The sequence below is a fragment of the Curcuma longa genome, unplaced genomic scaffold (assembly GCF_044706935.1).
Source record: "Curcuma longa cultivar G26 ecotype Majalengka, Jawa Barat unplaced genomic scaffold, ITB_CL_G26_1.1 contig_8754, whole genome shotgun sequence".
Lineage (NCBI taxonomy): Eukaryota > Viridiplantae > Streptophyta > Magnoliopsida > Zingiberales > Zingiberaceae > Curcuma > Curcuma longa.
Window position 1 is genome coordinate 34,588 of NW_027435294.1, and position 26,578 is coordinate 61,165.

General features: G+C 38.0%; 2 protein-coding genes across 3 annotated transcripts; both read right to left on the minus strand.

Moving 5' to 3' along the window:
* Positions 1-605: 605 nt before the first annotated feature.
* LOC141819565 (putative membrane-associated kinase regulator 2) lies at positions 606-1,982 on the minus strand. The gene is made up of 3 exons (XM_074706820.1): positions 956-1,982; positions 835-884; positions 606-716 (listed from the first exon to the last, which is right to left on the minus strand). The coding sequence occupies exons 1-3, from the start codon at positions 1,980-1,982 to the stop codon at positions 606-608; spliced, it is 1,188 nt and encodes a 395-aa protein (XP_074562921.1).
* Positions 1,983-13,223: 11,241 nt separating this feature from the next.
* On the minus strand, positions 13,224-22,690 carry LOC141819566 (uncharacterized). Of its 2 annotated transcripts, none has more exons than XM_074706822.1 (3): positions 22,553-22,690; positions 21,983-22,036; positions 13,224-15,483 (listed from the first exon to the last, which is right to left on the minus strand). In XM_074706822.1, exon 3 carries the CDS (start codon positions 15,282-15,284, stop codon positions 13,431-13,433), a length of 1,854 nt encoding a protein of 617 aa, XP_074562923.1. In that variant the 5' UTR covers positions 15,285-15,483; positions 21,983-22,036; positions 22,553-22,690; the 3' UTR covers positions 13,224-13,430. The 2 variants fall into 2 exon arrangements, with proteins under 2 accessions (XP_074562923.1, XP_074562922.1); XM_074706821.1 differs by having other exon boundaries at positions 22,532-22,690.
* Between the last annotated feature and the right edge of the window lie 3,888 nt (positions 22,691-26,578).

The following is a 26,578-nucleotide window of genomic DNA, read 5'->3' on the forward strand; positions in this document are numbered from 1 at the left end:
CCATGCACCTTCTCTCGCGGAGCTAATTGCGGCGCAGACCACGACTGCATGCATGCGCTAGCTAACTGCTGCATGCACGACAAGCCACTTCTATGCGATGCCATTTAATTAAAGCAGAGAGGAGAGGAGAGGAGAGGAGAGGAGAGGAGGGGGAGGGAAAGAAATAGAGGAGGGAGGGCACGCAGCAGCTGTAACAAACAGCTCAAATCCTTTCTCATCCAAAAAAGCTCAATTCTTTTGGCCAAGGCATCTTCTTCTTTATTATTATTATTATTTTATTTTATTTTCCTTTCCCTTTTCTTTTCTCCGCTGAAAAGGTTAAAAAGGTGGCGGATTTACAGGGTACGATAACTGGAAAAGCACAACACTACAAACCACACGCAGCGAACGAGCGAGAGAGAAGAAAGAGAGAAGAAAGAGAGAGAGAGAGGGAGTGCTGGTCTGCTCAGGTCAGCTCAATTCATTGCCCATCTCTCTCTCTCTCTCTCTCTGGCTCCTGCCTGCTGTGACATTGCAACGCGATTGTGGAACTATGTTGCATCTTTCCCGATGCAAAGTCGGGAATCTTTTACCTCCTTTTCGCGTCGTCGTCTTCAGATGTTTTATCATTGCGTTATTGATTCGTCGGTGATCGCCGGGTTAGGGATCGAGATCGACTTGGCTTGGGAGTTCGCCGGAGCTTCAGACAAGCAAAAGCAGCGACATGCACTAACTAACTGATCATTAATTAGTAGTACGTACAAGGAGAGGATTAAACATGCACGCTTTAGGAAGGTTTTTTTTTTTTTAATTTCTTGAGATATTTGTATGAGGAAATTAGGCTGGTCAATCTACCGTCGCCTGGATCGGCTCGCTCTTCGATCTTGCTAATGGCGACTCCGACCCTGCAAAAAAATATATACAGAACTTAGCTCAGCGCGGTGACGGGATCCGGGTATGGTGGGGGTGGTGCGGCACCTACCTTTATCAGGGGCGGTGAAGGAACGCTTACAGTGCGCTATGGCGCTCTGTATGCCGTCCTGCAGCTCCAGGAGCGAGTCGTCACGACGCTGCGGCTGCGGCGGCGGCGGCGATGGTACCGCGGCCACGGCAGCTGACGTCTGCCAACTCTTCCCCAGCCGTTTTCCTGCCACCCTCGTCCCTGCCGGGAGGTTCTTTCCTCCTCCAGCGTACTTAGTAGGCGCCTGGTCCTCCGGCGGGTCTCCTTCGCTGGACGCGCCCGAGACCTTGTGCTTCTCTACGTGCTTCCTCGAAGCCCTGACATAGAGCGGCTTGATCATGTTGCGGTACTTCTGCAGGACCTCTCTCGCGGACCTCTTCTCGTCCGCCTCCACCGCCGCAGCCTGGACGGTGGCGGAGGTGTTTGCGGTCGCCGCGGTCTTGGAAGGCCGGTTGGCGGACGGGCTCCGCGCTCTCCTGTCCCGCGTGAAGAACTTGCTCTGATGCTGCTGAGGTTGCTGCTTCGGGGGTGCGGCCGCCGGGTGGGCGGCGGCATTGGGTTCCGCCGCCGCCGCCGCCGGTTTCAACTTCCGGTACCCGAGCGAGAAGACGCGAAATTTGGGGGCCAATTTAAGGAGTGAAACGGAGGCCTCGTATTGAGGTTTGTCGTCGGCGACCACAATCGAAGAAGGCTCCAAAGGAGCCAACTTTCCCTTAAAGAAGAGGTCGTCGGAAGACGACAAGCCCTCGGCGCGGAGTTTTCCACCTCCCCCGGCGCCCTTCAGCTCGATGTCGAACTCACCCTCCTCCACCTCAATCCTCGACTTCGATACGGAGCCATCGGCTGCGCCGAAGGCTGCAAACTCGAGGTCGAAAAAGGGGCCGTCGTCCTCCCCCTCGCCGTCGTCCGTCGTGGCTGAGGAAGGGCGGAGGACAGCGGTGGCGACATCTGTCCCGTGGGTGGCGGCGGACGAGCGAATGGCTGCGGCCACGGTGGCTCCGCCGCCGCCGCGCCAGTACTTGAGGAGGCTGAAGGATTCCATGGTAGGGAGAGCCAGAGGTGAAGTCGACGCTTGCCGCCACCACTTTACCACCAACTACGAGTCCACTACCAGAAAGAGGCAACCTTTTCTCGTCCTGCCTTGCTTTCTCCTTCACTCGTAAAAAAAGACGGTGGTGAGGAAGAGAAACAGAGAAAGCAGAGAGAGAGAGAGAGAGAGAGAGGTGCTGTGACTGCTCTCGACTGGATCAATGGCGTAGCAGAGCAGAGTTGAATAATTTGAGTTGCGTGAAGAAGCTTTACCACTGCACGAGAAAAAGACACAACCAGAGTTTACTATTCATACAATTTAAATGGTACGGTAGTGGATAATTCAACCGCTGAGTCATTTGAATGTAACGTTGTCGCTTTATAAGCGTCATAACGCCCTTTTTTTTTTTTTCCTTCTGTTTATAACGGCATTATCATATAACACGTACAGCTACGGCTACTCATCTAGATCCGATCACGGTTCAGAATCGACGGTTCGATGATTCAGAACTGTCTGTTCGATGGTTCATGACAGGTTGATCTTAACCTTAACCGTCCAAGACGGTTACGATTCACAGTTCAAAACCGTCGATTCACGGTTTAGTTCACGGTTCGCGACGGTTCAAGATTATTATATTAAAAATTTTAAATTTTAAATTTTAAAATTTATTTAAAAAAATACACTTCGGAGAATTTACCATCCCAGTCGATTGATTTAGTCAAATCAAGAAAATGACTACAGAATTGCTGAAATCACATCTGATGTTTTGTCAGAATTTAAAATCCAGTCGACTTTTCTCATCAGTCGATTGGAGTTAAATCCAATCGATTGATGAGGTGTATCAAGTCGACTGGAGTTAAATTTTTAAACCGACAATTTAACCCGTCGATTTCACACATATTGAATCGGAACCGGCCCGGCATCTTGCCCGGCCGGTTCCGGTTCGGCCCGGCTAACCGGGTCAACAGGCCACTCAGCCCGTTGACCCGAGCCGGGTCCGGACTGGACCCGGCCCGTGGTCGGGTCTATACTCACTATGTTCTTTTCTTAAAAAAGGGTGAAATCTGTCACCTTAGCGATCTCATACGATCGGTTTCATGACCATCTGTAAGAAAGTAAATCGAGAAACTACGATAGGATCGGAGGATATTACCTTACTACTCGTCTATGTTCTTGTAATACTATAATTATCACAGTTCAGCAAATGATTCAGAAAAGCTCAGCTGATTTACAAGTGTTGTGGTCATTCATTTCAAAAATATATTATATTATATTATATTAAATCTATCATATAACTTATGTTACAAGAGAATTTTTTTACAACTCAAATTCATGATCTCAAGATATATAATAATCACTTTATCATTGCAAGTGCGGGTGCAAACAAATTGAATCAAATAAAATAATATAAAAATATTATTATTTAAATTTAAATTCAAAAAATATATATGATATTTAAATTTGATTTAAAGTTTAAAAATATAAGTAATTTTGATTTGAGCTCGATTTGAAATAAAATTCAAATTTGAATTCGGTTCGAATGGTTAGAATCTCGATTCAAATTATTTGAATCTTGGTTCGAATAGAAATGAATTATAGATCGAAATGATTTAAATTTGAATTCAATTCGAATTATTCGAATATTAATTGAAGTATATTTAAATTAAAATTATGTAAAAATAATTAGAATTCGATTCGTGAACAATAGAATAAAATATTATAGATTTAAATTTGACTAATTTATCACAAATTTAATAATTTTAAATATAAATTAAATATTTTTCAAATCAATTCAAAAAGCTTGCAAACAGGTTTGATTGGTTTGCACCCATAGTTATAACAACTTTACAATTGTTGAGGCCATTGAATTATATTATTTTAATGAACATGAATGGTACACGAGTTTATAGCTACCGTAAAAATAGAATTTAAGATTTAAAAAATTACTAGTCATTAATTATGAGATCTTAAATATAAGTTTATTTCAAGAAGCAAGTGAAAATGTTAAACCAAATAGTGGGCTATGAGCAAAACTAAATGAAGAAGCTAATTCACTGAAAATTTGCCATTGTCTGACATTGTAAATTTTCATCTTCAATTATTTTTGTGTGATATCTTAAGGTGTGAATGAAAATGAAGTGGCCATGCCAAGTTGAGAGATGTATTAAGGTGTGAATAAAAACAGTGCCCAAATTGAGAGGGACACTCTTTAACTACCCTTGTTAGATTTTACTATGAATAACACCTTGTCAACTAGCTAAGTTAGAATATGAGGATTTAATTGTATGATTATATCATACAATGGCTCGACGACACAACCATGTTAAAGACAAGAGTTATATATCACTTCAGCAATTCTGCTCCATCGTAACTAACTCAACTATACTCCGGAAGCACATATCTTCCAAACATAGAAAAAACGCATGCATAAATGTTTGGACGAAGTAGTATTCAAAATAAAATCTCAATTGAATAAATTATATACTAATTGTATCTAACTTATGGGATGAGTAAGAAATATGGTTATGTTGAAATGCTTGATCATCTATTGCACCATACTCAAAAGTTAGCATTAAAGGGGGTGGATGTGCATGTAGAACATATCCAAGGTTATTGAACATGGTCCTATTGAAAAAATGAATGAGAAAATGGATAAAAGTAGTTCTAACGTGAACAAGAGTTCATTTCACATTGAAAGTTTTGGAATAACATGGCTGATTTATATTGAATCATAACTGTAGATATTAAAATTTGTATAAATGAGAGGTCCTCTCTTGTGCGTGCGCCCATAGGGGTTCAAACAAAAGGTCTGAATTGCATTAAACTTAGTAGACTTGTGCAAGAGCGACTTGTGCAAGAGCGACTTGTGTGCATCGAATGTCAAACTGATTAAAATAAAAAAAATTGCCCAAGCAATCCAACCGTCAATTGCTAGCATTTCGAGCCAACTGGTAGAGGGAATAATGACCTATTAATGGCCATTAATCAACAAAATTAATGAATGCCAGGGTTTCAAACCTATAAAAGGAGGGCTCATTCCTTTGACCGTGGATATCGAATAATCGATTCATCCATTAGCAAACAACTCATTCACATTCTTTCTATGCCCATTGCTCTTCTCGACAATAACATTTAGGCCGAAATAGATGTCCTTCAAAACCTCTAAGCATTGCTAGAGATGGGATGCATCTATTTTAAGGAAACTATATCCAACACAGGCCTCAATAACTTAACAACTCGGCCTCCTTACTAGGCATCTTGACCTTCTCATCTTGGCATATCAGATAAGTCTAGATTTTTTAAATTCACTAATTTCTTAAATTCAATAATTTCCATTTATTATGTGGTAGAAAGCCAACAATCTTAAAACATATTCGTTCTATTGAGATGACATGCGAAAATATTGACAAGCAAACTGCTCAACCCTCACAAACTCCCTTTGCCCGAGCTGTGACTATTCTGATTAGTCATAGGGACAAGCAAGAGAAGTTTATTGGGTTGAACTTCAAGCGATGGCAGCAAAAGATGCTCTTCTATCTAACAACGTTGAACCTAACACGATTTTTAATGGAGGAACCTCCTAAGTCAGATACGGATGGCATTGATGCCCAAATCATTAGTATTGTAGAAGCATGGAACCATTCAAAGTTCCTATGTCGGAACTACATCCTTAACTGTCTTATTAATTCGTTGTACAATGTATATAATATCAAGAGAACAACTAAGGAACTGTGAGAGTCTCTAGATCAGAAGTACAAGATAGAGGATATAACAGTTAAGAAATTCATTGTTGGTTGATTCTTGAATTATAAGATAGTTGACTCCAAAATAGAGATCATTCTGCACGAGATTCACTCAAAGGGTATGATATTGAATGAAACCTTTCAGTTACTAGCTATCAATGAAAAGCTACCACCTTCTTGGAAGAACTTTAAAAACTACTTGGAGCGTAAGTAAAAGGAGATTAACATCAAGGAATTCATTGTTAAACTTTGTATTGAGGAAGACAATAAGGGTTCTGACAAAAGAATGTTCTCTCAAGCTACTGTTAAACTCAATGTAGTCGAGCATGATCAAAAATTAAAAAGGAAGAACCTTAGATCCTCAAAAGGGGATAGAGTGGGACCCAGAGTAGGCGCCCACAAAAAGTTTCCTAGGAAATGCTACAATTATGATTGAGCCAGTCACAAATCCTTAGAATGCAAAAATTTAAGGAAGAATCGAGAGGCCAATCCAGTTGACAAGGACGAGGGATCAAGCATGGACCTCTATTTTGTGGTCTTAGAGATGAACTAGGTGGGTTAAACCTGAGATAGTGGTGGACTGATACTGGCGCCATAAGACATATGTGTTTGATGTGTGTATTTTGTATACATATTTTTGATATTATTTACATGCATTGTTCCATTACATTAGCATATTATCTATACATTCATCTTTTTTACATTAATTTCATCCTTGTAGTTCAAAGATCTGCTTTTTATACATTTTTTTTGACAAAACATGAATTCGGAGCCAAATGGAATGAAGAAGCCTTGGAACCTGCATTTCCAACATAGTGCATGGTTTGACCATGTTCTCCAACACGGTCGTGCACCATTTGAGGAGTTAGACGAAATTTGGAGCAATGTATGGACCTCCAACACCTTACACAAGCAGGTTGTGCCCCTTAACATGGCATGTTACCTTCTAGCGACGAAGAGAAGATTCCATAATCGAACACGGTCTAGTTGTGCTTCCCAGTGTGGTCGTGTCCAACCATTTTCTACCATCCAGTGCGCCACACGGCCATGCAATGCTTCCTAATATAGTCATGGTCCAGTGGCGGAACCCTAACATATTTGGAAAGCTATAACGAATTTGAAAGGCTTTGAAAGCTTTAAAAGGGCCTAAGGGGCTCATGTTTGAAAGGAAAGATTTTCCCTGTGATAGGAAATCCTAGGAGAGAGTCATTTCCAAAGAGTCATCGAGATTCCATCTACCGAGGAGCTTAGAGATCAATTCGAAGATAACTACGGACATCACGACTAAGTCTTCTCTCTCTTTCTCTTTGATTTGAGTTATAGAATATTTTTCTTCATATCTTTATATTGTAACTCCATTTCCATGTAGATGTTCTCTAAATTCTAGGATGAGGGAGAAGCTCGATTTATTGTTGACACTTACTTTATATTTACCCATCTCTTTTTATTGTGTGATATATTAATTTCTGATCCAAATTTATTATGCATACATGATTATGACACTAGCGTGCGTCTTCTTTTCTGCAAAAGGTGGATCTGCCACCTTAGCGGCCTCACACGGTCGGCCCCACGACCATCTGTGAGGAGGTAAATCGAGAAAGTGTAGTTGGTTACGACGCAGGAGGGTATTGCCTGGCTTCGTCAGGATTCGAACTCTTGCCCTCTTCTGCAAGTCTGCTACGTCGTAACCAACTCACCTATGCCCCGAGGGCTAGCATGCGTCTTCATACCATAGGGATGTGGGGAAAGACCGAGAGGTGAACATAATTCTCCAACCCATAAAGCTAGGGACTAGAGGGGGTTGTTCATGAAAGTAGTTTAAAACCTCCCGATGGCACCATTGACTATCACAGAGCACAATGAATTTATCCTGATTCGAATCACGAAGTAGGGGATAGAAAGCCATGAGGCATCGTGACAAGAGTCTTCCTAAAAAAATGGTTACATTAGTAAGGTGAAGTAGACGGCAAAAGAAGATATCTGGTACTTCGGGATAGATCACCTTTATACATATCAATACAGAGGTAAAAGAGTGAGTTATACTTAGGGTATTAACAACCGTCTCGATAAAATCACAGTCCTAAAATTATTTTTTAAAAACAATTTTCCCCATAACCTCTTCCTTGCTTTCTTAATTCATTCTCTTTCTCATATGATTTTCTCAATCTCAATTGATTTAAATAAGCGGTTTCACAATTTGAATTAGTACTCGATTTAACAATATCAATGGATGATATTTTATTACTTAACAACAACTGTGCACTTGCGAATTTAACGCATCAAGTTTTTGACATCATTGTAGGGGATTATGTCAAATTAATACTAGTTTCGATGTGATTTGGTTAATCTAGATCTTTTACTCTTTTTGCAGTATTTTTTCTTTTTCTTCTTTATTTCCTTTTTCATATTCCATTGCCTTTTCTAACTTTTTCTTTTTTAGGTGGATGAGGTTTCTTTTTATGCTAAGGTCTAATAAATCAGGATCTCTTTTCCCAAGAGATTTCAAAATTGAAAGGATTTTGCATAAACGAAGGAACCTACAAAAGCAACTAGAGGCGGAGCAAGAACAAGCATCATCCATCATGGTCGATGACGAGAATAAGCCATTGAAGGATTATGCCACCCCTAATGCAAGAGGATTGAGGTCTAGTATCATGAGACCTCTAGTCGACGCCAAGAATTTCGAGTTAAAGCCTACAATATTGCTTCACATGATCAAATAACACTAGTTTAGAGGTGTATCTAGGAACGACCTAATCTGCATATAGAGGTATTTTTGAAAATTTATGTAACCCTAAAATATAATGGTGTTTTTGCAAATGTAATTAGGTTGCGCCTATTCCCTTTCTCTTTGAGAGACAAAGAATGAGTTTGGCTTCATTCACTCCCATCGGGGAGCATCACGACATGGGAGCAACTTGAGTAATGATTCCTCGACAAGTATTTCCCTTTAAGCAAGACAATGCAACTATGCTATGTCATCACAAGCTTTACGCAAAAGAACTAAGTTCAATGAGACAACCTAACTATACTGACTAAGTGGGCAAACTACCCAATAAAAGGATGGAGGTTAAGCATATGACCTTTAATGATCCAGTAAAGTAATTTGGAATATTCTTGAGAGATCACCTATGCGAGAAAGAAGTAGGGTTGCTTCGAAGTTGGAGGCACAATTCTTAAAACTTCTCACAGAACCAAATGTATTATGGACAAGAATGAACACACTCATTAGAACTAAATTATAAGGAGAGTCTTGGGTGAAATATGTCAATGTTTACACACACAGTAGAACAGTTCAAGAACATCGTATCTACTGTCAGTCAGTAAACAAACATATCTTCACAAGAAAAAGGTTCAAAGGGTAAAATCTACTTATCCTATACTTGACTCAATTACTAAATGCTATCACATACTCTATTTTCATTCATATGTTAGAAATGTGAATGGAAAAGGTGGATGGGAAGAGACTCCATGGGATTTTAGTACCACATTGGATGTTTTATGGTTAGATGGTTGATTTATATTATTGCACAAGTATGTATGTTGTGAACAAATGCATGAGGAGAGGCTCGCTTTCACACGTAGGTGCGTAGGGGGTATAAATCCAGGAATTGGATTGCACTGAACCAAGTTGACTCGGTTGTGATCACAACCTGTGTGTGTCGAATGCCAAATCAATCAGAATCAAATTTGTCCAAGTAAATCAACCAATAATTTTCTTTTTGCTACTGGCTCAAGAGTGTAATGGAATAATTAATTTAATCGTGAATCTGTAACCGACTAATTATTGATGGTCGACGACAACATTTTGATCTGGACATTTAAAGCCATAAATAGCCTTTTCTCCCAAAGGGGAGGTGCTCCTATATAAGGAGGCTAAATCTTGAACAGAAGTTGAAGCGAAAGCTATAGCAAAAAAATCTCCATCCACCTACGTTCTCCCTCGCTCTCATTCTTTCTATTGTACATCTCTTATTTGGCAGAATACTTGTGATAGCATTCGGATACCTCTCTGTTTGCTGTAACCACCAATGCTTGGTGTGAATTGTAGTTTGCCATTGTATTTTAAGAAACAGACGACCAATGACGATCTCGAAGCATAGTTGGAGGTAAAGCAAATCTATTTTAAGGAGACTGCATTGAATGCAAAACTTGACTTCTCAGTTTTTGAGCACTCGAGAGTACTTTCCTGAACACCTGAACTCCACGCTCAAGCACTTGGCACTCAGGCAACACTTAGCAGTCGAGCACGCTTCTTCCCGATTCAGGTAGTCGGACGACTTTATACTCGACTCGATACTCGGTGACTCGACCACTCAGCATTGACCAGGAGGCACTCGGCCTCCACTCAAGAGTACTCGGTGACTCAACTCTCGGTGTACTCAATGACTCAACACATACTCGATCGACTCTGTACTTGGAGTACTAAGTGACTTGGCACTTGAATTACTTGACCGTCTCGGCGCTCGCTCTACTGCTCCTACCTTTCCACTAGGACTCGATAGCACTCGGAGTCCCGACTTTCACTCGGATTCAGGAGCACTCGGGCACTTGAACCTGTCAATGATTAATGTTCTAACTGGGGAAGCATTCAAACAGCTTCATCAAACCAGCTTCATTGACAACTTGAGATTATCTACTCAGGTCTTCCAACAGATAAGTTGAAATTGAATTAATTTTAATTCAGTAATTTTCCTTGTAATCTCTAGCAATAAGATTGTCCAACACTTGTTTCCTAAAGATAATACTGGTGAATTTTTTGATGTCTCGCATTATAAACAATTACTACAAAATGGAGAAATAAGTGATAGAAAATAACTAGTTTATTCCATTTCTTTAGACAAGAGTATTTTACTTTTGTTGCAAGTTGTTCAAGGCCAAAAGTGTCATGGATAATATTGGTCAATTAGCTAATGAAGGGTACAAAAATTGACATAATTTGAGTTGGCACCTTAAAATCATAAAGCCAATAAAGACATATTAGTTGCATAATTAATTATATTAAATTGGAAAGAAGATTGCAAAGAAATAAGATAATTGATGAAGGCTTTTAAGTAGAAATTAATAAAGAAAAAAGCATTGGAGATTAGTATTAAAGTGGATAATAACTATTATACATAGTCAAGCAAAAAAAATAACTTAATATTTCAAGAAGATTGTAAAAAAAATATTTAAAAATAATGGTGTCTTCTTGCAAATGATTAAAATGATTGTTGATTTTGATCTAATAATACAAGAGCATATCTCCTGTATTCAAGCACAAGAGATATATTATACATATCTTAGTTATAAAATTCAAAATAAATTAATACAAATATGACAAGTAAAATGAAGAATGTCATTATTGTAAAATTTAAAAAAAGTAAAATATTATTCAATTGTACTATATTGTTCTTTAGATGCAAGTCATAAAGAACAAATATTTCTTATAATACATTGTGTGGATTATTCAATAAATTCTACAATGTAAGAAGAATATTTGATAATATTTTAGAAAGTAGATGATACATCAAAATATAAATTTTTTACTGAATTAAAAAATGCGTTGAGAAATCTTGAGTTTGATATTAATAATATAAGAGGTCAGGAGTATGACAATGGATCAAATATGAAAGAAAGGCACAATGGTATACTAAGAAGACTATTTGAAATAAATCCTATAACTTTTAATACTTTATGTGGATGTCGTAGCCTTAACTTGGCATTAAGTATGTGATATGTCAAATTATTGTCCCAAAGCTATATTAGTGTTTGGAGTAATACAACGCCTTTATACATTGTTCTCTTCTTCTACCAAGCTATGAAAAATATTCAAAGATCATGTGGAAGGTCAAACATTTAAGCTATTGTAAAAAGTGTGAAACCTATAAAAGAGCAAACTTTAAAACTAAGAGATGCTTTGATTGATTTGGCAGACACGAGTGAGGATCCTAAAACAAAGATTGAAACTGAGTCCTTGGTAACATATGAACTTGAGAATTTTAAAATTTTGCTTGGAATGATAATCTAGTATAAGTTGTTATATGCAATCAACATTGTAAGTAAAGTTGAAAAATATAAATATTGATGTTGCTATTAATGATTAAAAGACTTATTTTGACTTTGAAGACTATAGAGAATATGGTTTTGATAAGACAATGTCGAAAACTAAACAAATGGCAAGTGAAATGGGAGCAGAGGCAATTATTTGAAGAAAATACCATTTGATTATCGATAACACAATTAGTTGAAAATCTTTCAAAGTTAATTATTTTATCTTTTTAATGGATCAAGTAATTTCTTCATTATAAATTTGATTTGAACAATTTTTAAAGTATGAAGAATTTTTTTGACTTTTTATTTAATTTGGAGAAATTAAGATATGCTACTGATAATAATTTTTTGTGATAGTGAATGCATTATTATTGTCGATTAATTCTTTTTAAATGATAATGTTCCAACACTTAAATATTTTTATATATTGTTTTATCTTTAAATATTTATGGATTAACGTATTTTAAATGCTGTAACGTTGTTTATGCTTTTTAAAATAATTTTCAGCATTTTGTTATTAAGTTTTAAATTTGAGAAAAATACTATTTTATGTTGATCTTTTTACCTTTTAATAAGTTATTTTTAAAATTATAATATCGCTGTTGCTTATATTTTCTTATTCTATAGTTAAATACTTAAAGTAACTTTAAAAATTAATAAATCTTATTGATTTTATCTTATTAAACTTTAAAGTTTAAAGGAAAATAGAAAGAATTTAGAAATTTCATATGTTTTTTAAATATTAAAAATATAAGTTATTAATGTTTTAAAAAATATGTATTTTTACATTACATACTCAACTAAGTTTGTAAACATTTAAACATAAATGTTAAAACAAATTTAAAGATATAAAAGAAATTAGTCAAAAAAAATTATTATTTCTCTCTCCCTTTTCTTTTGTAATCCTCTTTCTTTGCTATTTGCTCTCCTTTGGCTTACTCAAATTAATTGCCCTATAAAAGATGTAAAGTATAAAGGAATGACTCATTAATAGAGTTAAAATTGACTTATTTGCTCTCCTATGATCCAACTAATTGTGGAAGTGACCGATCCTATTCCACGAAAATTTTGCACCGACCATCAGAAGCGCAAATAGCAATCCACACAATGACCTAGCGGTCTTAGTAGTTTAAGCATGAGCCCACTTTGCAACCAAGCCCTTGCGCAATATCACTAGCCCTTCTTCGACATACTGCTCATCTCTCAACCAAACTCAACTTATCGATTCATCTAAACTCCACTTGACCGACTACAAGCCTCAATTGAACTCTAAACCATTCAATCTAATTAAACAAGCAATCCCATTCAACTCAACCAGCCTCAACTAAGAAGTTTAACAAGTGTAAACCATGTAGGTTTGCCAAGGCACCTTGAAATTAGTCTAATCTTGTGAACTGTAGAATTGCCCATGAACTTGATGAAATGGATCAAGAAAATGGAATAGCAATGACATTTATACTAACATCTACAGTGAGGATGAGAAAAGGTAAAACTTATAATACAAGCAACCATTTGTTTGCCTCTAAATTCACATTCCAGGCAATTCTCTTCAGTTTTCTCCTAATCTTTGCAGAGGGACAATTGTACTACAATATTGTTTGAAACGAAACTGAAATCAGATTATAAATTAGACTTCATAACAACTAAGACACCAATCACACACAGAAGATTAGACATTTAGCCCTTAAACCCACTTACCAGACAGATTGCAATCAGCTTTACTTACAGGGGTGCTATTGAGACTTGCATTGTTAGCCAACATAGCCATAAGACTCCCGCCATGAACCCTGCCTTCTGGCTTATGAGGTGCCGTGCGACATTCATTCCCATTCTCTTTTTCTAGATTAACAATCTCTTTCAGCTTCTCAGATTTTCTGAGTGTAGGATTCTCCGAATTGATGGCCAATAGTTGATGTTCTCCATGAACACGATGATCTTCTATGAGAGCAGAATGTGCAGCACACATGCCAATCTTTCCTCTGGCAAAACGCTCGCATGGAGAGCTACCAATGCCAAAATTTGACTCGGGCTGCCCCCATGAGCACCGCTTACCGCCCCCGTGTGCTTTACAGAAATCAGTACTACCCTGAGCACTCTTTCCACAATCCTTGACCTTGCATCTCTTTCCACCTCCATGACGAACACAACAATCTGTCTTACCTCTTGCACTTCTAGTGCACTCTGGCACGGAACACCTTTTTCCGCCACCATGAGCCACACAAAACTGGGTGCCGCCGTGCACACTCTTTGTGCAACCACCTTGGTATGCACATCGTTTCCCTCCACCATGTGCCTTGCAAAAAGGAGTGCTTCCTTCAGCTCCTTTTGTGCAGCTCAAGTGTGTGCACCTTTTACCTCCACCATGTGCCTTGCAAAAAGGTGTGCTGCCTTGCGCACCCTTTGTGCATTCAAGGAATTTGCAACGCCGGCCACCTCCATGGGCAATGCATAAGCTAGAATGACCTTCTGCACTCTTGGTGCAATTCTCCTTTCGACATCTCTTACCACCGCCATGTCTTATGCATAGACCCGATTTTCCTCTAGCTGCTTTAGAGCAACCTTCATGGCTACAACGACGACCACCACCATGGGCAATGCAGTGTTCCGTGCGGCCTTCAGCACTCTTGGTACAGCCAAGGTGCTGGCATCGCCTGCCACCCCCATGGGCTTTGCAGAAGATGGTCCTTCCCTCAGCTCCCTTCTGACAACTAGCTTTCTGGCACCTCCGGCCACCACCATGTGCTATGCATAACCCAGAACCACCCCTGGCTCCTTTGGAACATCCTGGAAAGTGACAATTTTTGGTGTTAGTATTGCGCTGCCGAGTTTGAGTTGCCCCGGAAGCAGCAAGTGAACATTTTGGTGGTTGGAGCATGATTGATAAAGTGGCATCTGCCTGTCCAACTGAATTAGATGCATTATAGATTTGTTTTTCAGAGAACAAAGTACCAGCTTTGTTAGTGCTACTTATGTACGGCAATAACATACTCCCATTCCAACCAGATGAAGTTGACCCTTCGTCGACAGTTTGTACCTGAGTGGCACATATTGCTTTGTCTGACAAATAGTCATAAGTTGAGACTGGACTTACACCAGTAATAATAGATTCAGATCCGCCTATTGATAAACTCAACTGAAGGTCGATTTTAGGCTTTGGAATATCAAGACACATTTTCTTTGAGCAACATATATTCTCATCGCCAAGGTTGAGATCAAAATTTAGTCCAAGATCCATGGAACACCCATCATCAGTTTCCCTGACAGAAGACATGGTGCAAGCAGTTGCGGAGCTCTTCTTGCTGCTATCTGAAGAACTCTGTGGATGGCCTAAGCCAAGTGTTAGTGAGGAAACTTCAATACTGCTTCCATATACATCACACAACTTCCTCTTTGCTCCTTTTGAATTCAGAGCGCTCAGACAAGCACCGGAAGAGTCGATCCTCAGTGTGGTGTTGGTATGATATTGAACCAAGTCCTCAAAATCATTTATGGAGGATGAATTCAAACAAAACCCAAAATGTGCAAGCCTATTATCCATATGTGATGATGAGAATCACACTGAAGTATTAATGAAAGTAACAGTTGCCTGACTTCTGGGGTTGTTTAGTTTAGGATTCAAGACGCATGTTCAGTCCTTGGAAGAGAGTGCAGCCTCCACTAACAAAACCAGACGTATCAATTCGATCCATCTAATCCTTTTTATGGCTGTTTATGAACTTATCTGTGGCTAAGAATTGCTGCCATGGCACGATAAACAGAAATTAGCACCAGATTTTGAAAGCAGTATAACTATTAAAAAACTGATTAAAAAATGACTTGCACAAAAAGAAAGTTATGATTCAAATATAAGAAACAAAAAACAAGACGGGATTGAATCAACATTTACAATTTGTTATACTCGAAATTAAGCTAGGTATATTTTTGTCGCGATGGCATGGACATAAATTATGCTGGAACATCTGTCTCAATGTATTTATACAACAAATAAATAAAGCATAAGTTAGAATGAAAAATGCAAGCAGTCATTAGAGAAAACCTTAGCCATCAGAACTAAATGGAAATAAAGGATCCATGCAACTAACTTGATGTAGTTGGGACCTAAGGTTCTAGTTATGGGTCTGCACCAACTAAATCAGCAGTTAGGTCAAGAAAAATTAGAATCAAGAAGAGTATTACATGAAGAAGAAGAAATAAAAAGAAGGAAACAGGAAGATATAGGAGTAGAATGACATAAAGAAGAGAGTGAAAAAGAAAGAAAAAGCAGAAAATTTTCTAGTTTCAAGTGATTCTACCAACATAGCTGATATGTAAGCATTAACTAGCAGGAACATAAGTTCTGGCTACAGTGGTCGGCATCAACTTACATTAACCAAGGGTGCCAGTTAGCTTAACTTGTGAGGGCCTTAAGAGTTATTGCCATGATCTTGGATTTAAAATCCAGAAAAAAATGGGGGCTTCAAGGTTTCCATTTATATCTTTCTAAAATAACTTGTATTTGGAACCAACATTGAATTTTACCATGATGTAGAAATGCGATACAATCGCGTCAAACAAAACATTTAGTCAATGTGACCTTTTCCAATCATAAAATGTTTAATAATTTCTAATACCATTAAGAAATTGCTGAAAAGATAATTAAAATGAGGGCGTACATCTAGCAATCCCATAAAGTAGTGTGCTACACTTGGCTTGTAAAAGCTTTTCTAGATACAATTGATGTTGCTGAGAAAAGTCCCTAATCAAACAGGTTGGAGAGTGATGCAGGGGGATCCGAGATAGATGACTCTGAGTTATCAGATTACACACTGATGGCGCTGAGATGCCATGAGTTGGTAGATCGGTGCAAAGGCAAGGAAATGGGAAATGATTATAATATTTTCCGATTTGGACCATATTTTTGTAGATTGCTTATTCTATTAGTTATTTTATTTAGGAGAGATTTTTGGAAATTTTTTCCCTTTTTTTGGGTAAAATTTGGCTATAAAAGTCCGGTTTGTGGACTGATTTTAAGACAGATTATCTTTATTTGAATTAATATTATTCAATTAAACCAAGAGAAGAATTCTTGCATTTGACGACTTTCAATGCCTTCCCTGAAAATTATCTATTAGAACTAGTCTACAGAATAATCTCTATTTTGTCCGTTGTTAGTTGGTATCAGAGCTTCAACATCTTCTTAAGTGAACTTTCATCAGTTTCAATGGTTGGTGGTCGTGATCGTAATAGGTAGGTTTACAAATGAGGAAGCCCAACACCGTGATCGTAACGATCAGGATATGATAATTGAGGATTTACAGAGGCAAATCGCAGAATTACTCCAGCGTCTAACGGTGCAGGATTTTAAAGATCGTGAAATTTCTAATCTTGATTCTGATTCCACCTTCAAAAACCCATCTCACAATCGTACTAAATTTCAAAAATGTTATGGTCGAGAGGAACGATATGGAGACCTTGGTTTTTGTGTTGATCTACTTGAGTTTTCTAGTACGTTATAAGAAGAAAGATTCGTTGATTGAATTAACGAACTGGAGAGAATTTTTTATTATAAGGAAGTATCCGATCGTGTGAAAGTGAAACTGGTTACCAACAAACTCAAAAATCGAGCATCAACGTGATGGGACAGTTGCGACCTCACGAGACAGCCAGGGCAAAGCCAAAATTATTGATTGAAAAAAGATGAAGAGTCACTTTTTTCCCTTCGGTTACACTTAAACTTTATTTCAACGACACCATACGTTGAGGTAGGGTGCAAGATTGGTCAATGATTATATAAAAAAGTTTTACCCATTGATTGTTCGAAATGATTTATTTAAGACAGAGGAACAAATGGTGCATAGTATTTAGGGGGGTTGCACTAGCCTCATAAGATTTCCTCAATCTTCGTTTGTTGTGGACTATTTCATAGACCTACCAATATGCACTAGCTGTTGAAGAACAGCAAAACAGGAAGCCAGTGATTAGGGGTGACCAAATTAGTCGGTCGGTTCACCCTCAAGATTCACATACTATCCAGTAGCCATCGCAAGTTAATTCTAATTCCATTATCAAGTGTTTTCGTTATGGTGAACAGGGGCATAGAGCAACCGAATGCAAGAAACCTGTAAATCAAAAGAGTAAAAATTTATTGATTGAGGAAGACGTGGTAGACGATACAATAATGAAGTTGACGAGGTGCTTTATGGTGATGAACATGAGACTTTAGTCATTCGCAAGAGTATGCTAACTCACAAAGGCAGTTCTAGGGATGATTGGTTGAAAACTAAGATTTTTTACACAACCTGCACAATTGCAAATAAAGTCTGTAAAATGATCATTCACAATGGCAATTGTGCAAATGTTATGTCCGAGGAGGCTGTCCAGAAATTACAGTTGAAAACAAACTACCATCCTAAGCCATACAAGTTGTCGTGGATGAATAAAGGTAGTGAGGTAATAGTAGATAGGTGATTCCTCATATATTTTTCAATTGACAGAAAAATATTATGATAATGTTTGTTGTGATGTTGTATCTATGGAGGCATGTAATGTATTGTTGGGTTGACTTTGACAGCATGATCGCAGTGTTATTCGCGATAGATGGAAGAATACGTATTTCCTTAACATCAAGGGAAAAAAGATTGTGTTGGCGCCCCAGCGGGAAGGAACCACTCTTATTGTGGTAGTCAATAATACTAACCTATTTTCTATGTCCAAATTTTTAAATGAGATAGAGCATGTAGATGTAGTCTATGTTTTACTACCTTGCAAGAATAATGCAATAATCATAGACTCTGATTTACCAGCAGAAGTGCAGCAACTGTTAGCAAATCTTACCGAGTTGATGCCAAAGAATCTTCCTCCTGGGCTACTGCCTATGAAAGATATCCAGCATCAAATTAACCTTGTTCCAAGCTCAAATTTGCCTAATCGACCAATATAACTCCTCAATCCTAGGAAGGTTGAAGAATTGCAACGATAATTGATAGAGCTATTGGAAAGGAGTTATATTCGTCAGAGCATGAGCTCATGTGCAATCCCTGCCCTACTCGTGCTAAAGAAAGATGTTCATGGCGTATGTGCGTTGATAACCGAGCCATCAACAAAATTATTGTGAAGTAGGTTTCCAATTCCCCGCTTGGATGATATGTTGAATCAAGTTCTAAGGTCTTTTCAAAAATTGACCATAAAAGAGGATACCACCATATCAGAATAAGGTCTGGAGATTAAAGCGTTTAAGACGCAAAATTGGGTTATATGAGTGGATGGTCATACCTTTTGAGCTATAAAATGCGTCCATCACATTCATAAGGTTTATACATCAGATCTTGCAACCTTTTATGGAAAAATTCATTGTGGTTTACTTTGTTGACATTCTCGTTTATAGTCCAATGTGGACTTCACACTTTGATCACCTCCGTGCTGTTTTTGAAAGGCTAAAAATGGAGTGTCTATTTGTCAACAAGAAGTGTTCCTTTTTTACTACGTCAGTAACCTTTCTCGGTTTTGTTGTATCTACTTATGGTGTTCATGCAGATCAATCAAAAATAGATGCAATCTTGGAGTGATCTAAACCAAAGACCTTGCACGATGTTAGAAGTTTCCATAGATTGATTTATTTATACTGCCAGTTCAACAGAAATTTTAACACTTTGATTGCTCCTATCACCGAATGTCTTAAAAGACATGATTTCAAGTGGTCTGAAGAGGTAGAAATCAATTTTCAACTGATTAAGCAAAAGATGACCAAGGCACCAATTTTGGCACTCCCTAATTTTGATAGTGTTCGAGGTCAATTGTGATGCATCTGGCATTGACATTGACATTGACATTGGTGGTGTTCTGAGTCAATTAGGGTGTCCAGTTACTTTTTTTAGTGAGAAACTATCTGGATGCAAAAAAAAGTTATTCTACCTACGACTTGAAATTTTATGTCATAGTTCAGTCCTTAAAGTATTGACGTCACTACCTAGTACAAAAGGAGTTCATTTTGTTTATTAATCATGAGACCATGAAGTACATCAATAACCAACACAAAGTGAATAAACGATATGCCAAGTAGGTGGCCTAGTTGCAGGAGTTCACTTTTACACTGAAGTACCAAGCAAGGAGTCTAACCATGTCATAGATACCCTAAGCTGTTGTTCTTTGCTATTCACCACCGTGAGTACCAAAGTTGTAGGCTTTGAGGCTTTCGTAGACATGTACGTAGTTGACCGTTCAGAAGGATATTTCAAGAGATAAATGATGATCACTACTATGATTTTATTTTGCATAATGGTTATCTATTTCATATATTACAGTTGTGCATTCTAGATTGTTTCATTAAAGCAGCAGATTATAAGTGAGCTTTATAATGACGGATACTTTGGTCGTGATAAGACATTAGCCCTTATCTCTTCTGACTTTTGTTGGCCCAAGTTGATCAGTGTTGTAGCTCATTTGTGAACCGATGTTATGTATGCCAGCGGTCTAAGAGAGTTCTCACCCATGCAGGCTTGTATGCTCCCTTACCTGTTCTTGAAACTCCTTGGCTCGATGTCAATATGGATTTTATATTAGGCTTACCCTGCACCCAACGAGCCTCGGATTCTATCTTAATGGTGGTTGATAGGTTTTCCAAGATGACCCATTTTATAGCTTGTAGAAAGACTATGAATGTTGTCTGGATTGCCCATCTTTACTTCAAGAAGATTGTGTGTTTACATGGTATTCCTTTATCCATCACTTCAGATCATGATACCAAGTTCATCAATCATTTTTGGAAGAGCTTATGGGGGAAACTGGGAACATAATTAAACTTTAACAGTGTCTACCACCCCCAGACAGATAGTCAAACTGAGGTGGTGAATCGGAGTTTGAGTAATCTTTTTGAGGTGTTTGGCAAGAACTAAGTCGAAGTAATGGGATTTAGCATTACCTCAAGCATAATTTACCTATATTAGATCAAAAAACAAAACCATAGTTTAAGTCCTTTTGAGGTTGTCTATGACAGAACCCATAGATGGGGTACTGGACTTAGTCCCTATCCCACGTATAGGATGTTTTAGTCCTAAAATAGATAAGATGGCAGAGCATCTTCGGGGTATTCATGAACAAGTGAAACAAGCTATTCATGAGAACAATACTAAGTACAAGATTCGAATTGACAGTTATCGTCGTCAGGTACTTTTTGATATTGGTAATTTTATTTGGACTATATTAACTCGTGATTGTTTTCCTGTTGACAAATATAATAAACTTAAAGATCGAAAGATTGAACCTTGTGAGATATTAAAGAAGATCAATAATAATACTTACAGGTTGCACTTTCCTAGCCACTTAAAGATTGATGTCTTTAATGTAAAGCACTTAAGTCCTTGTTTTGTGAATTATCATGACGCTACTATAAATTTGAGGATAAGTTCTTTTCAATCCGGAACGACTGATGCAGAGAGATTCGAAATAGATGACTCTAAGTTATCAAATTGCACACTGATGGCACTAAGATACCATGAGTTGGTAGATCAACGCAAATGCGGCAAATGATTGCAATATGTCCCAATTTGGACTAGATTTTTATAGATTGCTTATTCTATTAGTTATTTTATTTAGGAGAGATTTTAGATTTTTACCTTTATTAGTTATTTTATTTAAGAGATATTTTTGGATATTTTGTCCTTTTTGGGTAAAATTTGGCTATAAAAGTCTGACTTGTGGATTGATTTTAACTTTATTTGAATTAATATTATTCAATTAAATCAAGAGAAGAATTATCTTCGTTTGATTATTTCCTATGTCTTCCCTGAAAACTATATGTTAGAACTAGCCTACAGAATAATCATTATTCTATCCGACATCAGAGAGTTCAAGAACTAAAGGTTATGAGAGTGCTCAATGTGTCAAATAGTAATCAAATGTGATTCCGAGTATTTTTCGTAAATTATACGCAAGGTATCTCTACAAGGGGATGCTAAAATTTAGCAGACTCCAGTAAATCATAAACACTAAAAAGGGAGTTTGGAGCAAAAAAGACATGAAGAACTATCCAATGTTTTGATAATCAAACATAATAGTGAATAAAGAATCTAGAAGAAAGATTTGACAAGAACTAAGGAAAATGAATACAAATTAGCTCCAAAATTAAAAAAACTAAGATCATAAGGATCAAAAGACAGCTCGAAACTCCCATAAACAATTTGAAAAAAAAATGACAAGAACTGTCACAGTATATAACCATCAATTTAGTAACTCTTAATCAGCTCATGGAAGCAAACGAACCTAGAAGACTTGATGAACTGATATCTGACTGGTCGAGACCTCAGCGCATCGTCTCTGGTGCAAATACAAAAGAAAATATTTTAGACTTTATCACCCTCAAAGAATCTAGATGACGGCCAACAATCTTTCATCTTCTACACAATTCGTGCTTACAAAAGGACGATTTATCGATTCCAAGTTATAAGCCATACACATAAGGAAGGCTATAAAAATATGTCCAAACACGAACGAAGATGTTTTGCACACAAAACTCCTACCAAAACCCTAAGCAAAAGAGGAGGAAAAAAACATCTCAAATAATATACATAGAGATGGGGTTCAATCAACAGAATATAAAAAGAGAAAAAAATTCTTCGAAAAAAATATAATTTTCCAATTTCCAAACAACATAGCTACCAAGTAAAACGCAGAAATCGACATCGAACAGAAGCATAGAATTAGACAAAGCATGAAAATACCACATGACATCGAAAAGAAAGCCATAAATAACGAAGGAATCTGCAACCCAAACATTGAATACACAATTAAAAACAAAAAAAAAAAAAGGACCTTCCATCGATTCGGGGATACCAAAGAGCAACGAATGCAGATTCTAAGCGTTGGAGATTCCAATCAAAGCGATCGAAGCTACGGTTCTTTTCTTCGCCTTTTTTGAATATCTTCCCTTCCCGTCCTCCTCGCTCGCTCTCGCTCGCGGTCTGCAGCGGAAACCAGAAGCCACACAACACGAAGAATCAGAGAATGGGCGACGCGCATCGAGGCATAAATGAACACTTGTTTTTCAAAAACCCCCTTGAAATGTTGCTTATTCGTATTGGCCTGTACGTTTGCCTTTATCTGTAACCGTATGCAATCATCTGAATTACCGGATAAAACATCAGAAACTACAGTACAAATTCTTGGCGAGAGAGGACAAAACATCCTGTGATTATGAAATTGCTCGGGTCGTAAGTGCAAAACTTCAGAAAGAATCTAGGTGCGCACGATTAGAGTGGCGGCGTAGACTAGCGGGGCAGGTGGTGGAAAGGGGGAATGCGGTTGCGAGGGAGAGGAGCGGACACGTCACCCGCTGCGTCAGATGCATCCACGGTGGTGGGACCCCAGTGAGCTGCCACTACTCTTCATTCTGGTTCTACGTGTACCCGGCAGTATCTCGACCCGGGTATTGTTTGGAGAAAACGAGTCGGGAAGTTGGGGCCCACGGACTCGCCCCACGTAGGTCACCGAGGGTAGGCTCGACCGCACGGGGAAAGTTCCTCGCAAGTGTTTGTTGTTAGAGTATTTTTAGTATTTTATGGAAATAAGTATTTAGATATATTTTAAATAAAAATTAAACACTTTGGCTAATTTTGAAATTTTAATCGAATGTTTGTTTGTTTATACCTAGTAATAAGGATACAACATGTCATATTTATTATGGCAAAAGAAATGAAAAGTTATGCTATGAATTGACTTGAAGGAGGTGGCACACTATGTAACTTTTAAGGTCCTTCTTATATCAGCTCAACTTTGAGTTTAGTGGTGATGCGAATGCGAATGCAGCTTTCCCTCACTCGTACAAATCCACACCGATAAAATTTTCACCTTGAATCACCCAAACTGCTCCAAAGCTCGCGTGTCAACACATGTCTACGGCCTTCGGTGGCAATCGACATGACCCCTCCGATGGACAAAGCAACACTCAGCTAAGAGGAAGGAAAGTGGAAGAGCACAGATGAAAGCTTGTGTTATCATGTAGAAAAGCTTAATTTCACTCACCCTTTTATACTGCTAAACCTCGACATCCACGTAGACCGCCACGTTCATCTATGGACTGTTAAAAGCATGGGACGTGTCCGTCTAAGGACTATACGAGGCATGGAGTTGCACTCATTAATGGATGCCTGGAGCATGTTGCTGCAGGGAGCCATATGGGATGTCAGAAGCGTGGCATCGACGTCGTATATCTGACATTGTGCAAAGATCGTTGCAAGTCACATCTATCGTTGTTAGTCTCTTCAATAGCAATTACTAGTAGCTCCATGCCGAAGTTGCAGCCATCAAGAATGATCGGACCTATAGATCGGAAGAGTTTGACTCGGTAGGGATATTTTTGATCGGAGATGTTTCCGAAGTGTGTGATCTGTAACCTTCAGGCCGACTGACCCAAGTAGGCTAACTAACCAAACTGGAGCGGATTCCCCTAGGTGCTTCATTGGTAGTATGTGGATCTAATCCCGATACAAATAACTAGGCCAAATATGTTGGGTTGGATCTGCTGGGTGGGAATGGGAACAACACCCCTTCCCTTTCAACAAAAAGTTGGAATCCGCCACCCTAGCGCCCCGACACAGTTGATCCCACGATCATCTCTAAGGAGATAAATTGAAAAACTGCAGTTGGTTACGACAGAGAAGGGCATTGCTGTGGCTTCTCCTAGTGGAGTTGTAGAGATTTTTTGAATTATTTGTTTCTCTTCTCTCTTCTCCCAATTGTAGCTTCACATTCTCCCTTCTTCATTTCTCTTCCAAACTTGTTCACTTCGAGAGTATTGTTTCACTAAAACAATAGTCATTCGATGTTGAATAGATAGTCATTCAAGATTACAAGCAAAAGAGTATATATCCAAAGGAAACCTACCTAAGCTTGATTGGTCCGAATTGGTTTCTAGTCAAGAGATGCAACGAATTCAAATTAGGAAATTTCCTCATTACACAATGTTGGTAGTAATCAAACTTTTCAGAGGACGATCCTTCATTTGCAACATGAAAAAGAAATTATTTATAAGAGAAGAGTCCATGGATGAGTGAGAGTTAGATCAAGGGAGAGAAGGATTAGAGGTCGTTACGTAGCTAAACACATCATACTTGATGATGAGTCCCAAAAGCAAAAGACCAAGATGGCACATCACTCTCAAAATCTCTCATTGCTATTATGCCTCTAAGTTTTCAACTTTGTCTATGTTCCTTGCCCTTGTCTATCGCATGTTAAGTCTCTAGTCCAGTAAATGAATTAAAACTCCTTAGCCCTATGCCAATCAATTCTCTATGCCTCTGAGTCTATGATATAGTTTGTATTATCGTGATATGGGACCAAACAAAAATATCGAAATCCCCTCTACACTAATATAACATAGGGAATGGTCATGATCGTCTCTCTCAAGGAATGTAATCGATGCATAACAAACCTAGGATCCAATTATTATTGGTTTGGGATTTTGACTTTAAATTTTAAATGTGGAAAATAAATAACGAAGACAACCTAATCTAACTTAAACTATGATTGCAACAAACTAAAGAAACACAAAGCATCCAATGAAACCTAAGCTAACCTAACCTATTTGCATCTAAAAGAGAGTAAAGGAAACTATACTAGATAAACTAACTCAAGCAATTGAAACACAATCAATACAAACTAACCTAAACTACTGTTGAAAACAATCATGCATGAACAATAACATCAAGATCAAACTTAGATGCAATTCAGCAAACTACCACTCAAATGAATTCAAATTCAAATACATATGGGATTAAATCAAAATTCTACCAATAATTTAATTACATGAAATAGATAAAGAAAAGAGAAATCTAAAGATCAGAATTAGAGGTGCAAATGAATCGAGTCGGCTTGCGAGCTTTTCGAACTAGTTCAAATAATATTTGATTCATATTCGAAATTATCAAATTTGAGCCGAACTAATACATATTTGATAATTTTTCGAGTCGAATTCAAATCTATAATATTTTGTTCGACTATTCACAAGCTGTTCGTAAGCTTTTATTTAATTTTATTATATATTTATTATTCTAGTATGTTATTCAGTCAATATATTTTAATGGTTTGAACTTTGAATCCATTAACTCAGTAACGCCTAATGGGTTAATAGATTTACTGGGTTAATGGGTAATAGATTATATTTTATAATATAACTCAATCTTTTTACTAACCCTAAATTCTTAATCATTTCACAAACCCTACAGAGTGTGAAATGTTTGAATAACAATGGAAGGTAGGGTTCCTGCTAACATTGAAAAATGAAGACGATAGAGTTGTGCAATTGTGCTTCTGGTGGTTAGATCTAGAGTTGGTTGCCGGGGGCCCCCGAGGCATAGCTGAGTTGGTTACGACGGAGCAGACTTGCAGAAGAGAGCAAGGGTTCGAATCTCAACGAAGCCGAGCAATACCCTCCTCCGTCGTGATCAATTGCAGTTTCTCGATTTACCTCCTCATAAATGGTCGTGGGGCCAACCATGTGGGGTCGCTAGGGTAGCGGATTCCACCTTTTTGTAGAATAGAGTTGGTTGTCGGGGACAGAGAAGTCGTCGAGGGACTACCTTTTCTGCAGTGGCGTTGTCACTGTCGTCGATGTCAAGAGTTCCTAGCGGCTCTGCTACCTCCCCCTCTGTTAGAAGATCAAGTGCAATTTCTCTTGCTCCCCTTGCTCACGCTGAAGACCACACGCAAGCTCTCTTTATCCCCGTGTACTTTTGCTTGGAAAAATTTAAGATGTATGTCTCTTTTTTTCTTCTCAATCTCTAATTTTTTTTCAAGTAAAGAATTGATTCAACATCATTCTTATTTCTTGAAGAAATAATTGTTAAATATTAATTTTTTATG